The following is a 23662-nucleotide window of genomic DNA, read 5'->3' on the forward strand; positions in this document are numbered from 1 at the left end:
GGATTTGGAGTTTTATTTTCCATTGAGGAGCTCAGCAGCGATCCAGAGCATCTCCTGCTGCTCTCCACTTGTCCCTTCTGCTGCAATACCCCAGAAGAAATCTGGCCCACTTCTCCCGTGGGATAATCCCCTGTGTGTTTATTCAACCTCTCAAACAGCTGGGAGAGCCCCTCCCCCCCCCCCAACCCCCATCCCGGTGGCATTCCCTGGAGTGAGGCACCCATAAAGGACAAGGACGGGCAGAGGAAGCGGGTCCCTGTGCTGCTGCCCCAGGGCTGCAGGGGGTGGGACAGCATCATGCTGTCCTTGGAGCTGGAGCTGCAGCGTGACCTCAGCCTGGTGGCTTCACCCTCCGCCGTCTGTCCTGACACTAAACCGAAGACTGAAACCAGCCCCAGCCCCCTCCTCGAAACAGGCGTATCTGGGTGCTTTGGTGACGTGGGTGTCTAATAACAGCAGGTGCCTGGAGGGGCAGGGCAAGGTGTGTCTTGGGCTCTGACCATTTTAAAGGATGTTGTTGTGGTCCCTTGTTAGCACTTACCCACCACCAGATGTACCGAGCCAGCCGGGGCGAAGCTGGGGCGCCTGCTGGAGCTGGGGACCGATCCTCTGCGTGGTGACCCCTCCTGGAGGTACCTGAACCGGTGCTTCTTGCACCAGGAGGGACAGCCCTGTGGGCACAAGGCTGGAGCCAGCCCTTACCTGCCCCCAGATCTCCAGTGGGGTGGGAGGCAGGAGAGCTGCAGAAATGGGTTTCCTGCTGCTCTGAGCTCCTGTCCAGGGCTGAAGCTCCCTCTAGGGCTTCTGAAAGCCATGGCAGGAGCAGCTGGGAGAGCTGCCGTGGTGGCTGCTGCCATCCCTGGTGTTACCGGGATGCGGGGATGCTCGGAGGTGGGCTGAGTCTCCAGGAAAGGCCACCCTTTAAGGTACAAACCAAGATCGTTGATGTTCTCTGGACAAATTAGCAAAAATCTCTTCCCCAGTGCTGCTTCTTTCCTAAGCCACACGAGGAGCTTTCAGGATGGGAAGAGGTGGTATTGATCATCAGCAGCTCATTGTTCGAGCTGCAGGGATGGATGGGCAGGAGGGATGGTGAGAAGTTTGTTTGTCTCAGGGGTTGTCAGTCTGAGGCTGCCATGGCAATGGGGGTGTCTCTGGTGCAGGAGGGAGACTGGAGGGACACCCAGGTGGCATGCGGAGGGGGAGCACAGGGGCACTGCAAGCAGACCAGAAGGAAGCTGAGAGCCTGGAAAAGCCGTTTGCAAAGGTGCAGGCAGGAGTTCATTTTCTCTGTTTGCTGAGACTTAAATCAGTGAAAGGAATCTTTGCTGACGAGCCAACACCTTCCCGTCTGAAAACACCTAGCAGTTTAATGTTGGTTTAGTACATCAGATATAATCTCCTCACTCTATCCAAGCCATTGTTTGTAATTATACACACAGAAAATGTTTAGCAATTAAGCCTTCTGGCTTGGCATGCACAGGTATAGGTTTGTGTAAAGAAACGCGGCGGTGCCCCTTCCTCCAGTGATGGGTGATCGATATTCCAAGATCCATCTCCAAGATGGAGTGCTAGAAGTCAGTGAGGGTTTCAGCCTCTGCTTTTCTGCAGGGTGGAACCCTGTCTCGCACCCCGAGCTGGGAGGGGACCCACGTGTGTGTGTATGTAGCCACCCGGTTGGTGGCTGTATGAAATATCAGCATTTTAACATCACAGCTGATTGTTCATTACCTCCAGCCTGGCTTGGTCTTCATTAACTTCAGGAGCCAGTTCCTCTTGCTGATCCTCTTTGTGCTGCTATCTGAGGTCTGCTTAGCTGCTTAGGGTAGGAGAGCAAGTGGTGAGTAAGTAAAACCTCAGACAAGTAGGTCACAGTTTTCCAAAACATTGTTTGTGTGTGTCCTGTTACTTTGTTCTTTTTTCCCTTCAGCCTGAAGGAGGTTAACAAACCAAAGCAAAGCACTTGACCTTGTAGAGGATGGCTGTTTTCCACATTTGGCCGTTTTTGAGATATCCCCAATTCAACTCCTTGAAACTGAGATCTCCAAAATGACACGTAAAAGCCTCCCGCCCGCCCCAATCATTAAAGCACAAGAAAAAGTTTAAATCTTACCAAAGGCCAACTTGTACTTTGATACGGTCTTTCCTACACTACAGCAACCTCACCTGGAAGGGGTGACAGTGTTTATTTTAGGGTTAAGTCTGGCTCATTGAACCTGTCCCTGACATGTGAAGCTTCACATGCATTAATGGTAGTCGGAGAGTTCAGCATCCCTCTCCCTGCAGCTCAGCATCCCGGTGCAGGCAGCAGTTACACCGCCCTTCCAGCATCCCTGCCCCTGGCTCGTACCAGAAGGAGGTGTTTGAGAATTCCCTGTCTGTGGATCACTTAAAATTAATGTGGCGTTTATTCCGTGTAGCACAAGCTCTGTGGGTCCCACCAGAGACAAAGGAATACATTAGTTTAAAACCAACAAAGTTATAAACCAGCTATTTTGTAGGAAAAAAAAAAACCCACCCAAAAATGGAGATATATTTTTTTACCAAGGAAAGGAAGAAGTGCCAGAGCTGCTGGGAACTGAGCTGTGACTTCAGTATCACTGTGCTTGTCCTTAGAGGGCTCACAGATATGACTGATAGGCTGGAGCACCAAGATAAGGAGATATTTAGACACTTTTAGCAGAACATTGAAGCATGTTGCTACAAGATGGGTGGGATTCAGGCATTCCCCGCAGTCAGCAGGTGGCTGGGGGGGTGGGGGGTGCTGGTGGGCAGGTGCAGGGGTGTTGGCCTGTCTGTGCACCCTGCCAGCACGAGCCAGGCAGTGCTTACAGAGTCGGGCTCGATGCCGGGCTTAGTATCTGAAAAGCTCATTTGTTGCTGGTTTTGCCAGTTCAGAGATGTGCTTAAATCCTTCCCCCTGCAGAAAGCCCCGTGGTGCTCACAGGGGGCTGCAAAGCTACACGCGCCTCTCGCATCCCAGGACAGCAGCGGGATGTTCCACATCCTTCACCCATTTGCTGCTTTCTTTTATGTCTGTGCTTTATTTTTTTAGGACTGCTACTAAACTGAGCTCTGTCACTTGGGACAAAGTGATGGGAGAGATGAAACGGAGCAGGATCACGTTATTTTATGTGCAGACTATGTTACTCACTGTGCTTTTTTTTCGTGTTATTAGGAAATTGTGGATTGGTTCAATGCCATCCGGGCAGCACGTTTTCATTACTTACAAGTGGCATTCCCTGGAGCCAGCGACATTGATGTGAGTTGGTTTTATATGTTTTTTTCTTCCCTCTTGCTCATTTTTAGCAACTTTTAAGTTTAACTTTAGCAAGCTGTAAGGCTCGGAGGGTGCACCATCCTTCAGAGCATTTTACAATTACTGGGCTGAAATTACAATGGTGGGATGTTGAGCCCACGTGCAGCACCTGTTACCAACATCCAGCCTTGGAAACCACGTGTGTGTGTGTGCACACACATGTTCACCCTCAAAATGTGAGTTGTGCGTATGAGTAACTGCAGCGTTGTCACACGTACAGAAGCCATAAACATCTTTCTCAAAGCTTGTTGCTCTAAAAGCTGAAACAAGGGCTGGAAGGTAGGAAAAATGAAGGCAAAAGAATGTCAGTGGTGTACTCTGGGACGAGTTCTTGTGTGGAGGTCACTCAGCTTGTTCTATGAATCTCTGTCTTGTATTTTCCGGGAGCTGGAACTACTAATTGCATTACCTTTTGCTAATGTAATACTCGAGGCAGTATTAACGCAAGCTGACAGTAAGTGCCTTGTGTTGCAGTTGCACTGCAACTGGTGTGTAACGTCACTGGTGCTTGTTGTTGATTATTCTCTATGACCTCCTTGACTTTGTAGATTTTGAAATCTAATTGCATTACCTGCCTTCGGTTAATTACCTGGGAGGGGTGCTGTTGTGGGCTGGGGCTGGTTCCGAGCTGCAGGGTGGCTCCGTCCCTGGCTGCCCGGGCACTCCCAGGACCCTAGGAGCCAACACCTTCCTTTTCTGGCAAGAAGTTAAGCTGGGCAAATACAAAAAAACATGAGGAGCCTTGATAGCCCACTGTAGTACAGCCTTAATCATTTCTACTCCCTCCATCTCCTCTACTTCTGTTAAATTTGGCTGCACGTCTGAGTCACATTGCCCCCCAAACCCCAGAGACCTTAACAGAGTTGCTGTTTGTCCAGCAGTTGGTGTTTGTATGCTTAAGGCAGTTTTGGTGGGAGATAAGCTATTTAAATTTTTACTTATCATCTCCTTCTCATCAGTTATTCTTTGGAGGAAACAGAGGAGCATAATGTTAACGAGGTTTAATTTATGACCTTGAAATCCTGAACAGCCCTTCAGAGCATTCAGCTTGGGGAGACCTCTGTGGAGACTGGGTTACGTACACAAGGTAGCTCCGTCCTGGGTGTTGCCATCATTAGCATCTGATTTATGATTCCTTTACCCTGTCAGAGAGATGAAAAGGTGTTAAATGTAAACAGGAGCCGGGTTAAATGTAGTAGAGAGGTATAAATTGCATACAGCACCCTAAGGATGCCCAGGCTGCCTCCTGGGGAACAAGGGTCTCTGAAGGGTGCTCTGGGGACCCATCTGCAGGGTGGAGGAACCTCTCTGAGCCAAGGGCGATGAGCTCCTTGCTTAGCAAAGTGTCCTCAGCCGTGTCCCAGGAGCCAAAGGCTGGGGCTATGAATGCTGCAGAACCCTTCACTGCCCACAGTGAAGCATATGACTAAGGTGCTCCCGTCTGCTCCGGAGCAGCTGTGGGCTTCTTTAGGCTGTTCTTTGGGGTGGCTTCACCCTCGAAGCACACGCCTGCTTGACCAGAGCTGCTGTTGGGCAGAGTTGGGTGCTGCGGGGTTGTGGTTTGGCAAGCGGAGCTGTTAATAACCCGTTTAAATGACAGGTGAAATGACGTTTAAATGTTTCAATGACAGGCAGGGGTGGGGAGGCACGTGGCCAGGCTCCTTGGCCCTGGTTTTGGTGAGACTCATCATCTCTCAAGAGGCTTTTAGAGGCATCTGCAAAGATCCTGCAGCTCCTGCCTTGTCTTCACTAAAGCAGCGTTAAAAATATCCCCGGCGCTGGTAGCTGTTGTCAGCGATATCTGCAGAAAGGGGGGCGTGCAGGCGGCGTGTCGGTGGGGTTTTACAGGCAGATGGTGCTTTAAGGCTTGTGCGAGGAGCTCCGGCTGCATCCAGCGCAGGAGATGGATCGCCAGAGCTGGCCGGTGGGGTGGGATTTGGCCAGGGGGCTTCTCCTGGAGGCTGCTGGCTTGGCTGGCGAAGTGCTCAAAGATGCTTCGTGTTTCTGTGCCCGCCTCTTCCAAGTGTTTTGGAGGAGTGGGACTGAAGGACTCGGCCAGAGCCATTGGGTGGGCTTTGGGCCGGGGTGGGCTCGGTGTGGGCTTTCCTTCCAGTGACCCCCAGCACTGCCCTGCATGCCCAGGCACCCCCCGCTCCCTCCGTCTAACGCCGCTCTTTTTTCTCTCCTCTTGGGTTGCTCCAGCTGGTGCCAAAGCTTTCTAGAAACTACCTGAAGGAAGGGTACATGGAGAAAACGGGGCCAAAGGTAGGACAGAAAACATTTCTGCAGTCCCATAAACATGAGTCTTGCTCTGTACGGGCTGAGAAGGGTCCGTGGGTGGGACAATCCCACTCTTGTGCGGGAGGCAAAGTCTTAACGCTGTGAATGTGTTCGTGCAGTTTCCCTACCTGGGAGCAAACTAAAAAAAAATCCCAAACCACTTCACAAACCATCACCCCATCTCCCCTCACTGCCCATTCCTGCAAGCCGACCTGGTATAGCTGGCCCGGACCCTGGCTGTGGTGGCTTGTGGTGGCCCAGATTCTGCTCCCAGCTCCCCCAGCCCATGGGGCTCCTCCGAGTGCCTCGATGTCCCTGGCTCGTGTGCGGTGAGAGAGGAGCTGTGCTGCTGTGGTGCCTAATCTGGCATTTTTTGACTCTTCAGCAAACAGAGGGATTCAAGAAGCGATGGTTCACTATGGATGACCGACGGCTCATGTATTTCAAAGATCCCCTGGTAAGATGAAGGTGCCTGGGCTGTCTGTTGGGAATTACCTGCAGGAATAATAATTGTAATAATAATAATAGTAATAATCTGCAGTGAAGCTCAAGCTGATGGGAGAGCCAAGAGGGCACTGAGCCATCAGCGCTGGGTGGATTTGCCCAGTGTCCAGCATGCAGTAGCCCTGTGCATAGATATTCACCAAAAATGCTTTGGAGACCCCTGTGCACCAGCTGCAGCTACTTCTGCATCTGGATTTTGGATCCCTGGTGTTGCAGGGTGGCCCTGGGAAGAGCTGAGCAGGGATTCAGGGGGTGGCTGGTGCTTTCAGTGTTCGGCTGCTGCCTGGGATGCGGAGCTGCCCTTGGCAATCACGCCTGCCCGACCACTCTGCTGTCTCCTAGGATGCCTTTGCTAGAGGGGAGGTTTTCATTGGGAGCAAGGAGAACAGCTACAAGGTCCTGGAAGGGCTCCCGCCGTCCACACAGGGAAACCACTGGCAGCACGGGATAACCATCGTCACCCCGGATCGGAAATTCCTCTTTGCCTGTGAGACGGAGGATGACCAGCTGGAGTGGATTACGACCTTTCAGAAAGTTATAAGCCGGCCCATGCTGCCTCAGGAATACGCAGGTGTGTGCTGGCAAGGGCTGGACGTCAACCTCGGCCCCTTGGTTTCCCTCAGAGGATGGGATGGATGGAGGGATGGGGGACGTGGTGGCATCGCTGCCCCTGCATGGTGCGAGCCTGGCAGCCCTTCCCTGCCTGGGGGCGGGGATGCAAAGGCTGCCCGAGGGGCTCACGCTGGGAGGAGGAGGAGGATGGATTCCTTCCCTCTTCATCATTTCTTGCGTGGTGTCTGTGGTGCCGTAAGGATGCTCGGTCGCCCAGTTAGAAGAATGATCAGAGCCAAGGAGCATCAGCAATGCAAGGACTATCCGCAGGGTGGGCTTGTGCCGGGCCGCCGCCGCCTGCTGGCGCTTGTCCTGCTTTTAACTTGATTTTCCGTTTTTTTTCTTGCAGTGGAAGCCCATTTCAAACATAAACCTTAGCGGGGACTGGCTGGGCAGACCTGAGGAGTGAGCTTCTGTTTACAACACAACGTGGTTTTATTTGAAATGTTAAAAATAATGAATAATAATAATAATAACAGTAATAATAATAATAATACTTCCCTTTCCCCTCATCATTCACTTGATCATGTCGGAAACCAAGAAGGGTGGCAGCGAAACGTCGGAGAAGATGCTGGTCCAACCTGACACTGGGCTCTGTGGCCGCTCCGTGGGATGTACCGCCGGGACAGGTGCTCCTGCGCTCCCCCCACCCCAAAAGGGGTGAACCCCCGGCTTCAGCGGGGTGGCCGAGACTGTTGGTGGCACATTGCGGGGGAGAAGGAGATGGGGCTTTTCCCCAGGAGCTGGTCCCTGGGGGCTGGGGGTGAGCGACCCCGCAGCCCCAGCTCTCTGCCAGCCCCTGAGCGGTGACACCCCTGGGGGGGTGTGAAGCACCAACCTGGGAACAGGCGAAATGGTGACGTGCAGCGTGGCCAGCGGGTACATGAGCCGTAAATGCCCTCGCCCGGGGAGCGGTGGTGCTTGGGGTGCTGTGCCCAGCAAGGGGCAGGTGCCGTTTAGAAATAACGCAGGAACCGGGCAGCGTCGGCATCATTACCGGGTTTAATGAAGGGCACGGAGGAGGGCTGCCCGGCATGGACAGGGGCAACCGAGCCACGAGGCGATGTTGGGGAAGCAAAGCTTTCATGGTCGGGGCCGTACTCTGTTCCCTGGGTTGTTCCTGTTTCATGGTTCAGGGGGTTCACACCGTTTGGGGGCCCGGTGTGGGTTGGGGGGGGTGAGCTTTAGGTGCAGTGTTGCTGACAGTGCCACAAAACCTGGCCCAGCCCCCCCCCAGCTGGCACATCCCTCCAGCCGACGGCATGTTGCTTCTCCGGACTGGTGGTTGCACTTTTTTTTTTCCCATTAATTCTCTCAATTATTTTTTTTGGTTGATTTTTCTTTTTCCCCCCTCCCTGCCAAAAACAAAGAAACCCGCTGCTTGAAGTGACGTTTCAGCGCTGTGTTGAGCACTGTAATTCCTGCGGTCGGGGCAGGTGGGCTGGGACCTGCATACCAGGTGCTGGATTTTTACCCAAAAATGAAATTTCCAGCGTCCGCTGAAGTACCGGCCCCAGACACGGACCTGTCCGACGCGTTTCTTACGTTGGTGTGTGTAAATGAGAGCATCTCATCGGCTGTATGCATTCGTTCTGTCACTGGTAAGACAACTGTGGTACTAAATGTCATTTGAACCAATAAATTATTATGTCAGAGCCGTGGCCGTGTGATGCTGGGGGAGGGGAGGGAAGGGGGGGTTAGAAAAACAAATGACAAGTAGGTGAGGGTGCTGGCAGAGCCCCGGGGTGTGGGACACCCACAGAACCGCCTCCCCGGAGCAGGGAATGGAGGGGGAGTAGCTGCGCACACACGTGTGTGTGGGTAACATACTATATATTACACTTATTTGCATATGTGTATTATATAGTGTATATTGTATGTATTCAATATGTAATACTCATACTTTCTATTTATGTATGCATACACATATACAAAAGATAGATGGTTCTTAGGAATATAGAGATAAATTCTATGAAAGCGCTGTTGAATATTCAAACACAGCTATAAAATGTGCATAGTAGATACAGCAGAATATATAATACACTTACGTGTGCATAGGAGCAGAATATAGTCCATAGTTCATACACACATGTGTATACACATAGCCGTCATTAGACGTATGTATTTGTAAAATGTGTAAGCTAAATGCATTTCATAAACACATGCCTGTATATGTAGAGACATTTTTGTAATGGCAAATTCATAAAATATTCCATATTATAAATATACACATGCATGTTTTTATATAGGTATAAAGTACATAATGTATAAATAATTATAAATTTGAGAACTATTGCATATGAACATACATATATCAACATGCATATGTATATGCATAACTATAGATATTTAATTTATATTAAAAAGTACTTATAAATATACATTTTACACACAGTCAGTCACTTATTTAAAAACCCAGGCATGATAGAAGCAGGGAGAGGACAGGCTGGGTTAGTTGTTTGTATTTATCGCTAGCTATAAAGATTGTTTGTGTGCGTGTATAATTCAATATAATTAATATTATAAATTATAGACCATACAATTATTAAATTATAAATTATTATATATGCAAAGGCTGTTTATGTGTGTGTATATATATATATATTTTAGTCTTTATGCACACACACACGATCTGTACGTACCATTGCAGTTCCAGAGTATGTATATTGCATACAGACCCCCTGCTGCCCTGTGCGGGGGGGCCTGGTGCTGCCCTACCGGCCGCAGATGCAGGACACGGAGGGGGGGGCCGCCGCTGCTGGACACCTTAAGCTGCCCCAAGACAGGCATGTTCACAGACAGACAAAGGCAATGAAATGACGTGGCTCTGAACTGCTGCCAGCATCCCAGATCATTTATTAAATGTCTGCACAATCATCCTGGGTAGGGCGTCCGTCCCTGAACTTGCTGCAAATCAAAGCAATCCACATCTGCTCCGGACATTACAATGCCAGACTAAAGCTATGCCATTGCTGCACAGAGGTCTGGATGACGCACAGTCAAATGCAGAGGTGCAAAAAACCAGCAAGGTAAGTAAGATCTCTGTTGGTAAAACTAGAAAGCAGCAGTATTGCACATCCTGGTATAAAGTGTTTATTTGAGACTTCACAATTAACACAAAGTCTTCCTTTCAATGCCTTTTTCATACAGTCAATAAATTTGTATTAATCCCTCCCCCATGCATGATTGCTGTTTATTAATCTAAGCCTTTTTATTTTCATCGTGAAAAAATAAAGTGTTTCCCCACCATTTCATCCGTTCACTGTACCACCGACATCTGCTGTGCTGCATTAGAGGAGGAGATGTAGAATGGCTATGCCTACCACTGGGGTTGAAGTTACTCCATTATTCATTGATTTATTCTTTTTTTACAGAAAGTGTTAAATGATTCAATCACCCAAGAAAAATAAATATATCGTAAAGAACCAAAAGTTCTGCAGTATCCCTTTTCTCTGCAGTTCAAACACATACATCGCTTGCGGCAAATCATTTCACTTACTGTAACACCGTTGCCTCTACGTATGGTTGTGAACTTACGCTGAAAAATAATCTGTTCCAAAGCAGTAGAGCCAGAGGAGGTATTTTAGATGCCAAATGTTTGTACCTAGGCAAGAGAGATCCACATGGAAGCCAATTACCTATGTTCCACTGATCAGCTTTTACTCGAGAGCAATTCAATCTTGTGCTTTTCAGGAAGTATTGGCTATACACACGCGTGGGCTCGGCCAGAGCCAGCCCTTAAGGAGAGTGAAAGGCAGTAGGAATGGCGTGCACGTTACTCACAGCAGTGGAAGCAAGTTCTTGGTATCAATGTCTCTTGGATGTGCATCTCAAATTATGCTGCTTGGCTCGTCTCACAGTACTTTTGGCACCAGCCTCGCAAATAAATTACTCGATCGCCCTGCCTTTTGAGATCTTCCTTGGAGATGGCAGAGGTCAAGGAGGCTTTCTCATAACAAAGATGGTATTGGGTAGGCCGTGAAGTACAGGACCCATATTTACGCTTTACTGAATTACTGTGCAAAAGGGAATACTGCATCAGAAACCGTAGAAGACTATATTTTAATCGGTCACCAGCCGCTGTATCGGAAACCTGCTAACAATTGCTCCAATTCGTTCGTTTGGCTACTTTTTGTTGGTTTCTTTCTTTTTTTTACATAAATAATATAGACCAAACATTATAAACATTTCAGCAACCATTTCTAAAAGACCAGAGGAGCCCTTTTAGGCGCGAAGAAACAACTGCAGGATTCAAATTCCAAAACTGTCTTTGGAGTCATCGAATCATCAGATTTACATGGCACCCAATGACAATAACATTCAGTCGAGCTCGATAGGACTGCTGTCTTCCTGACCATCTTCTGTGTCATCATCTTCTCCAGTTCCCATCAGACTGTTTAAAAGATTTCCTAGAATAAAATACAGGACAGTCAAAATTGTTCGTTTTACATTCTCATCACAAAAGCTTGTAACTATTCTCCTTCCATCCTGCTAGGGTGTAGACTTCAGTACTAAAAAGAAAAAAAGAAGGGGATTTTGAAGTAAAAGAGTCTCAACAAGGCATTACTATTACATACCAGCTTCCATTAAGGATTTAATTATTTGGGAAGCTGTATTTTGACACTGTTCCTTTTCTAAGAATACACTAGAAAAAAACACCAAAGTTGCATGCTTATGTATTATAGTTGCACCGTAAGAGGGGAAAAAAAAAAACCCCAACAATGAAATGAGGAAAGACACACCTCCAGCAGTGAAACTCCCAAAAAACAGCAATGGTCTGCATCACACTATAAAGCACTTGTTTGAGACTCAAAACCATTTTTCTCTGTTTTATGCAATTTAAAGATGCCTGAATTGCTGAAAAGCTGTTATTTACATCTGGGATCTATAATCACGTTTTTCATCCAGCTTTGGGTATCAGTGCATTGACATTTGCAGGTAAAGCCTCAAGTCAGTTTATAAACAGAGAAGTTTAGTTCTCAAGGAAAAACATTCAATGTTACAAAAGTAATCCAGATCAATTTGCTCACATTTTGTTCAAAAGTCAGGAAATGAGGGCTGAATTTATCCACTGCCTTTCATTACTGGTAGAAGGGCAATATTAATTTCAGAACTTCTACTTTGGGAATATTCATTTTCTATCAGCACTGGTTAGATCTCTACCAAAGTCCCAGACCTGACTCAAGGAGAATCAGCCACTGAAGTCTGAGGAAATTAAGCTTTAACACAAGTAAAATTTTTCTTTACATTTGGAAGTTTTATCATAATGTGAAAAATCAACCGTAAGGGTAATTTGCAGCTTCTCCCCTTCACAAAGATGAAAAGTCTACCACCTTCACCCAATTAAATCTCACATGCGACCAACTAACCTTGTATTCTACAATAGGGACTGTTTCTACAGGCTACAAAAAACCAGATACATTCCTTAGAACAAATGATCTTTTTCCAGCACAGCCACTTTATATAAGCCACTGCTCCAAAAAGACTGGTGGTACCCAGAAACAAGTGTCAGCACAAACCTCACCTAGTAATCCTCCGTAGGACGATGTCTGCTTGGGCGGAACACCAAAGAAAAGCTGTCCTATTCTATCTAGGTACTGAAACGACACAAGATGAACAACAACATCAGCTACTTCATTTACAGCTGGAAATATTAGGGGCAGCAGTCACACCACACAAGGTAGATCACTGACTCCTATCTACAAGTCACAAAACAGGAGACATTCAGCTATTGTTTAACTAATTCTGTAGGTCAAATCCTGTTTACAAGTACAAGTAACTCACCTCATTATACATGGGATCTCTTTTCAGTGAAGGCTGATACTGTTCACACAATACTGTAAATACTGTTAGTTTTCCTCTAGAAAGGAAACAATCAAAAATGTAATCTCAGTAACAACTCGAAAGGAAACCAAGAACATGAGAAAAATCAGACTGTACCCATCAACTGCCAGCAACAGAAACCAGATGAAGTTTAGCAGTGGTTGAACAAAGGGTGGACCCTTTTCTATTGAAGGATGTTTCTGTGTGTATGTTGTAAAAACAACTGATGCGCTGGTCTTATTTTTCAAGCAGAGAAATCTGCAAAAGGAAACAGAATAGGGCTAGTTAAAAATAAAAGGCAGACAAGTAGTTTTACATGCAGAAGGAAGACAGGAAGCCAAAAGCTCAACCATCTCTACTTCATTTGTGCACAGAAACCATCTCAGGCTTAAAATGATGGCAAAACTGAACTGGTAGAGATGCACATCTTTGGCAACGGTTTGGCTATCAACCAAGGGGGAAAATCAGTACTAGAATACATTGTGGAATTAACAGGCTGGGAGGGAGAACTGACATTAAATATTAACAGAATGGGACCTAAGCAGATTGTATACAGGACAGTTACTAAAAAAAGGCATCAATTAAATCAAAATGTGGGAAGACTGGCCACCACATAATTCAAATTAAACATGATATTGCATTGACTGGTCCAGAGTTTACTATGCTGAGGTAAAGAAATGAATTAAAGACCTCTCTCTCATGGCGCCATCCACTCCCAAACACATCTCTTTTCAGTATGTATCTGCCAGTGTTCAATGACTCTGTCATTCTATTAGCACTACCTCAAATAACATGGCACCAGGACCACTAATAAGTTTGACACACTTAAATGTCTACAAGTCTCATAATAAAGCTACACTTTGAGCTCCCAAGCCACCTGTCACCAGTTAGCAGATCGATTTCCCAAACCGATCAAATCTTTCTGCAGGTCCAGTTAATTCAGCTGGCAATCTCTGCAAGTCACATAGGCCTAACGAGAGACTTTAACTGGGACAAATGCTGTCAGCAAGCCCTGGGAAGGCTGCCACGAGCAGTTTCGTTTTTGGTTGCAGGCTGGCCTCCAACTCTGTACTCCCACATGTGCAAGGGCACTGGGCGCTTTTGCCTTACTGCTGAGCAAGGAACTGCAATTATTTTCATTAGAGTATACCTAATGTATACCTAGAGTATACCTGCCACCTAAGAGGATTTAGCACAGTATTTGAGATACAGGCCGGTAAAGGATGCCGTAGCAGTGCTGTATAAATACTGAAAAGTAACCTCTTACTCATTAACTTCCACCCAGAATTTCCCCCCTCCAGAACAAAGCCCCATAAAATTGAAGAGTCCTGCATAACATACTGGATTTCCACAAAGGATTTTCTACCGCTCAAAAATCACTGCAATCTGTATCAACCAGCTATGGAAAGCAGGACAAATCTGACATGACAGCTCCCTGCTGCCAAAAGAGAGACAGACTCGCTCTCACCTCCTCCCTCTCCCGCAACACCTACTCTCTCCCTGACTCTCTGCTGCACAGTCCTGTCTCCACCTCCTCCTCAGACTCCTCCATGAGCTGCTTTCCCTGACTGAAGAAAGCCATCAGCTGATTAAGCAAAGTAAAATTGGCTTTGTCAACCTTAATTGTACATGAGCTCTGCAGAGGCACATAATAGCTTGCATTCCCACCTCCTACAAAATAAATGCCTACAGTAAAGGAAAGCCACCAGCAGCTCTGTCAAACCAAGAACCACTGCACTGCTGCTCACAGACCTGGGTGACCCAAGACAAATTGTCTCTTAGGACAAGACTGAGAGCAAGTACTGTGCTGAAGGGGAGTATAGAGCCTACTTAGGTCCGGTCTTGGCAAGAACACGGTAAGCCCTAACTAGACACAAAGCAGTGTTAACAAAGCTAAGAATTGTGCTTTCAGCACGCAAAACAGATTACATTAATTCTTCAGGCAATTTACATGATTTCAGGTTTCAACCCCAATATGTTGTTTGGTTGGGTTTTTTTTCTCCTCTCCTCAGGCTGACCAATTCAGCACACCAGTTTTGAGATGTTTTTTTGAGTTTCAGCAGCTCTGGCCAGTTTCAGAGTTTCTTTTGAAAAGGATGCATGCTTAACCTACAGTTATCATTAAATTAGACTGGCCTCCAACACAGTATCATCTTAGCAAAATAGTTACAGAGAAGTTTAACACCTACTGTAGTACTGCCTGTGCTACAAACATGTCCACCTCACTGCGATATCCCCTGGACGAGGAGTATTCTACTAGCATATTTGCACAACCTTCGCCATCTGTGGAGTGCAAGAAGTGATACCGAGATTCACTATAGTTTTGCTCTATAAAAGGAAAAAGAAAACAGCTTTTAAGAAATCAGTTCATCGTACCTGAATGCAAAACCAAATCAGTTGGTAAAAGGACAAGAGCTACACACATGGTATATGAACAAGACAATTAGCAAAGAGTTGACTTTTTCCTTTATAAGTTACAGACAATATACAAAGGGAGATAATAAATCTATTATCCTAAATACATTTGAACAACTGCTATACAATACAGTCTATTCAACGCCACCACAAAACACAGCTACCACTGGGACAAATAGCTTGAGCTGTGCTCACATCATTTTATCTAACTGCACGTTGACATTTCATGTGCTGTCATCAGTGCTCAGGAAAATCAAGGAATTCTATATTAGACCATGTGCACCAAGAAGTCAAACGGCACCTTCAGCGTCCTTCTTTCTAAGTGCACTGAAAGAAGGCATTTCCTATTTTTAGCTTAGCCCACTCTCGCTATCAAAATTAAAATTGCTTCCATATGCTGAATAGAAGAGCAATTATACAGGAAAAAAAGTTGCAAAAAATGGCAAGATTGGTTAGAACTTAACCTGAAGCAAAGCATCATGCAAAAATCACTGCAATGACAAATCAAAACTGGTTAGCGGCTAATTTTTTGAATTTAAAAGCTTTGTTTTAAAAATCTGAACCTTTTCTGATGAAATGATCAAAAACTACAGACAGAAAATGTATGCATTTTGCTCTTCAAGAGAACAGTGAGCAGACAACTACAAAATGGGGATTTTTACTTTCAGAATGCAACCGTTTCTTATCGTAATTGTACCTCAGCTTCTAACTTAAATGCTCTGAGGAAAATCCTCCCTTTCTGGCTGGCAGCAGTCACCAAGCTAACATATAAGTCCCATGAGAACAGTTATGGGTTTGCCTATGGCCTGCAGAAAGGCAGTGAGCTGGAATGTTGACCACTGGGTCAGGATTGTTGTATGAGACCACTATCAACACTTCCCAGCTACTGAAAATTTTTTAAAAAACAATCATCTTGCACAGTCATTAATTCACAAGAAACCACAGAAGAGATGGCACTTATTCAACTGTTCCCACTCATGTTTATGTTTGGGATATAAGACTTTAAAAACTGGCTATCATTCACAATTATAACAATTATTTAGTGCATTTTTGGTTTATCTTACATACCATCACAAGTGATAAAATCCCACATAAAACGAAGGCAACAGCATTCATTCTGGAATAAGCCTAGATATTGACCATGTCTTAAAAAGTACCTAATTACAGATCCAAAGACTTTTTCAGATGCTAGGTGATGTATTTCAATCTTTGTCATGTTTATCCAGGATTTAAAAACAAAACCCCCACAACAGAACAGCTCTGTTCCCCAACAATTTTCCTCCTTATCCTGGTTTCAGCTGGGATAGAGTTAATTCTCTTTTAGCAGCTGCAGCAGTGCTGTGTTTTGGATTTGGTGTGAGTATAATGTTGATAACACACTGATGTTTTAGTTGTAGCTAAGTAATGTTTATACTAAGTCAAGGACTTTTCAGTTTCTCAGGCCCTGCCAGGAAGAGGGCTGGAGGGGCTCAAGAAATTGGGAGGGGACACAGCTGGGATAGCTGACCAGAGGGATATTCCATACCACACAACATCATGAGTATATAAAGCTGGGGGAAGAAGAAGGAAGGGGGACACACACCTGGAGTGGTGGCGCTTGTCTTCCCAAGTAACTGTTATGTGTAATGGAGCCCAGCTTTCCTGGAGATGGCTGAGCACCCGCCTGCCGTGGTGGTGTGGGGAATGGAGGTGCTGAATGAATTCCTCATTTCGCTTTGCTTGTGTGTGTGGCTTTTGCTTTACCTATTAAACTGTCTTTATCTCAACCCACGAGTTTTCTCACTTTTACTCTTCTGATTCTCTCCCCCATCCCAATACCGGGGGGAGTGAGTGAGAAGCTGTGTGGTGCTTAGCTGCAGGCTGGAGTTAAACCACGACACTCCTAATGACTCAATCAAACTACCTCAGTGTCTAAAGGATCAACCTTCCTTTTACAGAGAGCTTTACAGCACTTGTGTTTTTGGGAATTGCCCTAACATAGTTACAGCCCCAGGTTTTTTTTGTTAGTAACATCAAGCTGAAGTTATTGCAGAACTCAATCAGTCATTTCCATCTCAGCTTCCTTAGATTATTTCCAAAGTAGCTATCTTACAATATCCTACTTTCAACATTTTAAAACAAAGCACTGAAACACAGTTGATTTTTCTTACCTTTCCACAGGGTAATTGCTAGTAACTGGTGTAGTTTTGGATGTCCAAGCTTTCCCGATCCCCCGCTAGACCATTTTAGTGCTCTGGATACAAAAGCCACTCTTTCAGGAGAATTTGGATCCATTAAACTAAACAACTTAGCCAAGTTTTCTGGAAGCAATAAGAATCACAAATATTTAGCATTAATAGAAACAGAATGATCTGCTGCTTCTAGTTCATCTTCAAGATATAACGTTTAAGTTGCAGTGCTATCGTTTCTTTAAGCTCCCTTAACAGCCTCCATAAGCCACCTTAAAAAAAGAGCGACTTTGAACTTGAGCCACTTCCCACACATCAAGTCAATCTTGCATGTATCTATCAGTCAGCAATATTCATGACTCTTAACAGCCAAAAGCTGTGCCTTGCAGTCAGCTGGCGACAGTTTCCCTGTTTCACTGTTTAGGACAGGACATTCCAGAGGACCATGCAGTTCTGAGGAGGAGGAAAAACTGCAGGTTAGGGGACGGCTTGCCATTCATAGGGAAGCTGCAAGGGACAGAGAGGTATAGTTTGGAAACGCTCCACCAGAAGTCATTAGATGGGATGAAAGTGTCAGATCTAATCTAAGTACACAAACAGCCTTTGTCAGTCTGTCTCCATACACGGGCTGTTAATAGGAGCAGTAGTTTGGCAAGGCACCTCTTAGGAAGGTCTCCCCGAATTGCTTGCTTACTAAATCTCACCATCAAAGAAGAAAAATTTCCTTGTAAACAGCTGAATCGCAAATAACGTGCTCGCTACCACACTGCTAGAGTAGGAAACCACCACCCACCAAAGCCCTGGGGACACCAATGACTGCGCAGACAATACGTTACCACTGCATCATGGAGAGGATGGTGCCACAAGATAGCAATGTTTGTTTTAAGCATGCCCACTACATTATCAGGAATCCATTACACTCCTGGAATGTTTTCTCCCAGTCCACTTCTGTGATGAAGGTAACCCTCAGCCATGTGGGAGGGCATACAAAAAGGCTTTCAGGTTTCAAGACTGTTCACAACAATCACTGTGAAGTGAAAGCACATCTAAACACCATCACACTGAGCACAAAGGTCACCTCACCTAAAAGGTCATCTGCTACTTTTGCATCCGATTTCTCCAAAGACTCCAAAACCAGCATGGACAGATCAGCAGCACTGTTTTGCTACAAGACAGACACATAGTCGGTAGTGATTAACATACCAGTACATAAAAGAAAACGTCAGTAAGAATTTTGTTGGAGGCAGATTTGATACTTTTATCAACATCTACAACTGAGGCACAGCATCAAGTCTGAACCTTCCCTTATATAAAAAAAAATACTAATCTGATGGCATCAAAAGAGAAGCCTCCAGGAAAGCAAAACAAATGTGGTTACAATTATCATTTGGATGCTCACAAACACTTCTGCTTAATGTTCCAGTTTGACATAATCCTTCTTTGTGGAGAAAGGCTCAACAAAGAGATAAAACAGAAGATTACAAAGCAATTACCCCAATCAATTACCACTGAGAATTCATCCCTCAATATCTTGGAATAATACACCCCCACCCCCAAAGCCACACACACAAACCCAGTGACTTACCTGGTTATGACTGAAGAACAGCAAAGCCCCTGAATACATTAGTTCTCTTGCTTCTGCATGTTTTCCTTGTGACATATACCTGAAAATAATACCAAAGCCTTGATAAAAATTACCACTAAGTTGTGTATCCTTAAAATTACTCACATTTAAAGGACTGAAGACCACTAAAATTTAAAATAAAGGCAATAAAGGATTTACTTATAAATCAGGTTAGTTGCAATAATGATGTAACTTTAACTGCAAGCTGCAATTTGTCTTCTGCTCCAGACTTGATGGAATACAAGCAAAGAGCACAAAAACAGAAACAGAGCTTCAGACCTGATTTGGGCTGAAACAAAGAAAAGGAAATGATCCCAGAATTTCAACTCAGCAAAATATGCCAATGCACTGTGGAACTGCACTGCTCAGACCGTCACATCAGAGCCTTTTCCAAAACCAAAGCCATCACAGTGAAACGCTTTCCGGAATACACCCTGGACAGTTGGCACACGCAGTGCTGCCCAAGTGACTCCAGCCCTCCCCCACCCATGTCTCCTTTTGACTGGCTTAAGTCTCTCTGACCACTGCTGGTCTCTGCCAGGGGATGTCAGGACATCAGGCACACACTAGTCCTCTGCTCAGCCAAAGTAGCTTGTCTCTGATGGGCTCCAATAAGACAAGAAGAGCCAGCAAGATTTACCATGCAACACTTTACAGTCACCAATTCATAAAAGAAACAAGTCTTAGCTCTCAGATATGATGCTTCAAAACAACACCTCCTTCGACCTTCCCCGCTTAAGAGTTAACTAAGAAACGGGTAATAAAAGAATTTGTTCCCAATGGTTACCTCAAGAGCAGGAGCCTCTTACCATGGTGCTGTGATTGCAGCCTCCTGCACATCATCACTACGGCTAACTAAAGGTCTTGGATACTCACACCTCTAGATGATAAATGCAGCATTTCCTGCATCTGCTGCCACACTGCTTTTACAGTTTCCAATTTTCATTTCTCTTAACTGCTTCTCAAGAAGTCTGCTTTCTGAGCAGTTAAAAACAGCAGCAAATTTGCTCACATCAAAAAATACATCAGTTTTACCATGCTGCTTTCGTATCTGCAATATCCGTCTTGTCCTCATGACACTTGGTTGTGCTGAGCTTGTGTGTTCACTCTGTTCTGTTCGTGGTGCTCAGAGCAGCCTCCCTGCTCCTGCTGCAGCAAGCCCTCCCACCCCTTGCACGAGCATCCCCGTAGGGTAACAGAGAGGGTCAGTGGTTCTGGGGGGGCAGCAGTCAGAGGAGCAGTGGGACAGTGTGGGTATGGAGGAGGTCACGCTAACCAGAGAGAAAACAAGCAGTGGATCCCAAAAGCTCTTGTGCTGCACATGAGATTCCTGTCACACGTGACAGCTCCAGGGACAAGTCCTACTGGTAAAATCAGATCAGACAACAAACAAGGAAGGAGACAGCCCTCCCGTCCCACTTAGCGTCTTCCAAAAACCCCCAAGGTCTTTTACCCAAAAGAGTTAGCAAACTGTTAATACAGATGGCACAATAGTGGCTTTTAGGAATAAGTATCCTCAACAATTCAGATTTGCAGTCACCATAGTAAATGCTCCACGTGTTAGTCAAGGGGATCAGCAGCTCCAACATTTTCATAGTTGGCCTCACATCCAGGGGTTTGCTTCTAGGTGCTGAACATTCAGTGTGGATCCACTTCCATAAATTCTACTCCCAGTAGATTCCCAATGCTGTTTGGGAGCTCCTAATCTGGGAACTATTACAGCAGACACTAAAAGATACTGAAAACAGCTTTACAATAGTAAGAGCTGGTGGGTGCTTGGTTTTTTTTAAAGGACTTTTATTTAAAAAAAAAAAATCATGACATTAATCTAAATGGCACTTAGAACAAGAGGAATCCTGGAACACATTGTTCTTTGTGCCTACAAGCATCAGGAAAACAGATGCCAATGTAACAAGGATGCTAAGCTTCAAAGTTTGATTCAATCACCAAGTCACAAAACAGAGAACAGCTCAACCTGGCCAGCCTTGTACAGTAACAATACCGGCCCTGGTACTCCTGTCCGGAGAAACACAGGACTCGCTGCTCAGGGTCAGGCAGGAACAGCAGTTTTCCACCTGCTCAGTGTACTCCAGGGAGGGAGATAAGAAGTCTGAAGGAGGCAGGCTTACAGTAATCTTTCCTCCTCCGCTTCTTCCCCTCCTCCACCCTCAACTACATCTCAGTTTATGACTTTAGAAACTCTTGATTCAGGATTTCAAGTTTAACATGTACCTTACAACCGAACAGACTAATGTTTTACAGGCTGTTTTTGTTTAAAACTAGTAAGCACTGGCTATACCAATTATAATTCCTCAGATGAGATCATCTCAATCTCTGTTAACATGCTACTGGAAAACTGTTGACATTTAACATACATTTTACAGAGGGCAGATAAGACTACACAGGACTCCTTTTTTGGCCTCTGTGCCTTTCCAAACAAATTTCACAGTCACACTGCACCTTGCTAATGTCACCTTCTCATTTAATTGAGCACCTCCTTTCACTTGCATTTATAACGGAGAAGGCAGAATCTTTGATTCCGAATTAATTCAGGGAGGCTTAAGTAAAGTATGTGAGCTAATACATTCAGAAGACTAGATGAGAAATGACCGGCTGCGCCAAGTCATCACCCACCACATCACATAATCCTTACTACAAAATAGGCCACGCTCTGTCTTAAATTTAGATTTATTCTCAAATACAATTTAAGTGTTCAGGCCTAGACAGTGCCCTCACCCATCCTATCAGGCAGCTACAGCAAACACAACTGCTTTAATTTAATGGTGCTTGGTATATGGGGTAGGGCAGGCTATCCAGTGTACAGTGGCAGCAGAAGCTGCCCACACACCCTCTATGGGCACTACCCACGGCCCTCTGTACAGCAAAGACCCTCTTGCCACATGCCTGGCTGCTATCTTCTATAGATACCCACTGGCCTGTTCACACTTTTAGATGAGGTCTGGGGACAGGTGACACACAGGTGTGCCACCAAGGCTCAGAAGGCACTTTTCTCACCTGTTCACCACCAGCAGAACCCCAAGTAAACAAAGCCGGGACCAACCAAAGCAGCTCCTAAAAGAAACACCTTACTCTGTGTCCCTGAAAGCAAGGGTCTACATCTGAAATTTTGATGAGAGAAAGGGTGACCGCCACAAGTCACATCAGACGTGAAAAATAATTAAAAAAATATAAAGAAGTTTGGCAACAACAATAAGTTTCTTATAACAGGCAGTAGTAATATTTCTGAATATTACTTAATCACTGTCACATACACAAATACTACAGCAACCTGAATTTATTCTAAAAAAAATTCCCCCGTGCAGGCGAACCCTGCCACCCGAGAGCTGCCCCTTCCCCAAGGCGGTTCCACCAGGGGACGGCCAGGCCACACAGCTGCCCTGTGTCCCGGCTGGGCCACAACCGGCCCAGAACCTGCAAAGCCTGCCCCTGCTCGCTGCCGGCCGGCCAGGCAAGGCCGCAGTGCCCGCAGGCTGCGCACAGCTGCCGGCTGGGGAGCCCGGGGACACGGCCCGAGCCCATGCCCGAGCCCGCGGGGCCGCCCGGGCGGCACCCCGGGGCCAACCCCCGGTAGGGGGGGGGCCTTACTCGGCCTCCTCGTGCCGCGGGGCCGCCAAGAGACGTCTGGGGACGGGGGGGCGGGCGGGAAACGCAGCTCTGTCCGTGACCTTTGGGGAACATGGCGGCACCGAGCGCCGCGGGGGGCGGCGGGCAGTCCCCACCGGGCCGGGCCGGGCCGGGCCCAGCACCGCCGCATACCCGCAGCCAGGCCGCTCGGGCCGCAGCAGGAGTTCACCTTCAAACCGCGGCGAGCAGCGGCTCCCCGCGCCGCGCCCCCCAGCCCTGCAGCGGCCGTGCCCGGGCCGGGGGGCAGGCGGCCGGGCCGGAGCGACCCGCGGGCCGCCCGCTGCCCCCTAGGCCGGGCCCAGGCCCCGTCGGGCCGGCACCGCTCACCCTACCCTGTGCGGCACGTACCCGCCCCACCCCGCCCCCCCGCGGCCCAATGAGGAAGCAGAAGGCGGAGATAGGCACAGACAGCGGCCAATGACGAGCGGCCGTAGGCGCGGCGGGCGCCAGTAGGGTAGGGTGCGTGGGAAGGCTCTGGAAGGCCGGGCGGGGGGGGGTATGGCGGCGGGCCGCGCCGGGCCCTACCTGAAGAAGAGCGTCCGGTACATCTGGTGCGCCTCGTAGTAGTCGCCCTTCTCGACGCTGGCGCGCAGCTTGCCCTCCACGCGCTGCACGCCGCCGCGGTTCCTGCCGCCGCCTTTCGCGGCTTCCTGCTCCGCCGCCATAATCGCCGCCGCCATCAGCGCGGAGCAGGGGGAGGGAGGCGGGGAGGGAGGCAGGGAGGGAGGGGAGGCCGAGCGCAGCCGCACGCAGCCCCGCCGCCAGGCTTCCGCCCGCTCCGACGGCGGCCCACGAGGCTCAGCGCGGCGCGGCTGCGCGCGGCGTCACGGGGGCGGGGCAAGGCCGGCGGGGCGGGGCCGCGCTGACACCCACCCTCACCTGCCCCCTCAGAGCGGCACCGGGCGCCCACCAGCCGCTGCTCGCCTCCGGGGCGCCAGGGGCCGAAGGGAGAAGCGAGCACCGGACACCCACCCGCAGCGCCGCCGCCCCCCTGGCTGGGGGGGGTCGGGGTAGGGGGCAGAGGCAGGTGCCCCCGGCCCACTCCGAGGGAACCGCACCTTCCCTCAGCCTTACAGCCTCCAGCCTCCTCTGCCGTGTAAAGAGGTGATCAAAAATACAGAAAAAGAAGCTTTATTTCTTATTGCAAATATTATTACATGCACTTTCAAAAATTAAAATTCTTTTTATTTAAACATCTCAATAGCATCTTGTCAGTTTGGAGGCAGCAAAGAGTAACAGACATTTTGAAAAGCATTTACAAAAATACATTGC

General features: G+C 47.3%; 2 protein-coding genes across 3 annotated transcripts in view; one reads left to right on the forward strand and one right to left on the reverse strand.

Annotated features, from left to right (window-relative positions):
- ADAP1 (ArfGAP with dual PH domains 1) overlaps positions 1-8370 on the forward strand; it is a 62851-nt gene extending 54481 nt beyond the window's left edge. The window contains exons 7-11 of the mRNA XM_080382461.1: positions 3179-3262; positions 5522-5584; positions 5985-6056; positions 6446-6674; positions 7065-8370. Coding sequence (XP_080238587.1) covers positions 3179-3262; positions 5522-5584; positions 5985-6056; positions 6446-6674; positions 7065-7093 — 477 coding nt within the window. The 3' untranslated portion in view covers positions 7094-8370. The remainder of the gene's footprint in view (positions 1-3178; positions 3263-5521; positions 5585-5984; positions 6057-6445; positions 6675-7064) is intronic.
- A 1422-nt stretch (positions 8371-9792) lies between these two features.
- GET4 (guided entry of tail-anchored proteins factor 4) lies at positions 9793-23142 on the reverse strand. Of its 2 annotated transcripts, none has more exons than XM_080382459.1 (9): positions 22916-23142; positions 18707-18785; positions 18205-18286; positions 17104-17253; positions 14728-14866; positions 12656-12796; positions 12500-12575; positions 12240-12312; positions 9793-11124 (listed from the first exon to the last, which is right to left on the reverse strand). In XM_080382459.1, exons 1-9 carry the CDS (start codon positions 23068-23070, stop codon positions 11036-11038), a joined length of 984 nt encoding a protein of 327 aa, XP_080238585.1. In that variant the 5' UTR covers positions 23071-23142; the 3' UTR covers positions 9793-11035. The 2 variants fall into 2 exon arrangements, with proteins under 2 accessions (XP_080238585.1, XP_080238586.1); XM_080382460.1 differs by lacking the exon at positions 22916-23142 and adding an exon at positions 20286-22170.
- Between the last annotated feature and the right edge of the window lie 520 nt (positions 23143-23662).

The sequence above is a fragment of the Falco punctatus genome (genome assembly GCF_963210335.1).
Source record: "Falco punctatus genome assembly, chromosome: 4".
NCBI lineage: Eukaryota > Metazoa > Chordata > Aves > Falconiformes > Falconidae > Falco > Falco punctatus.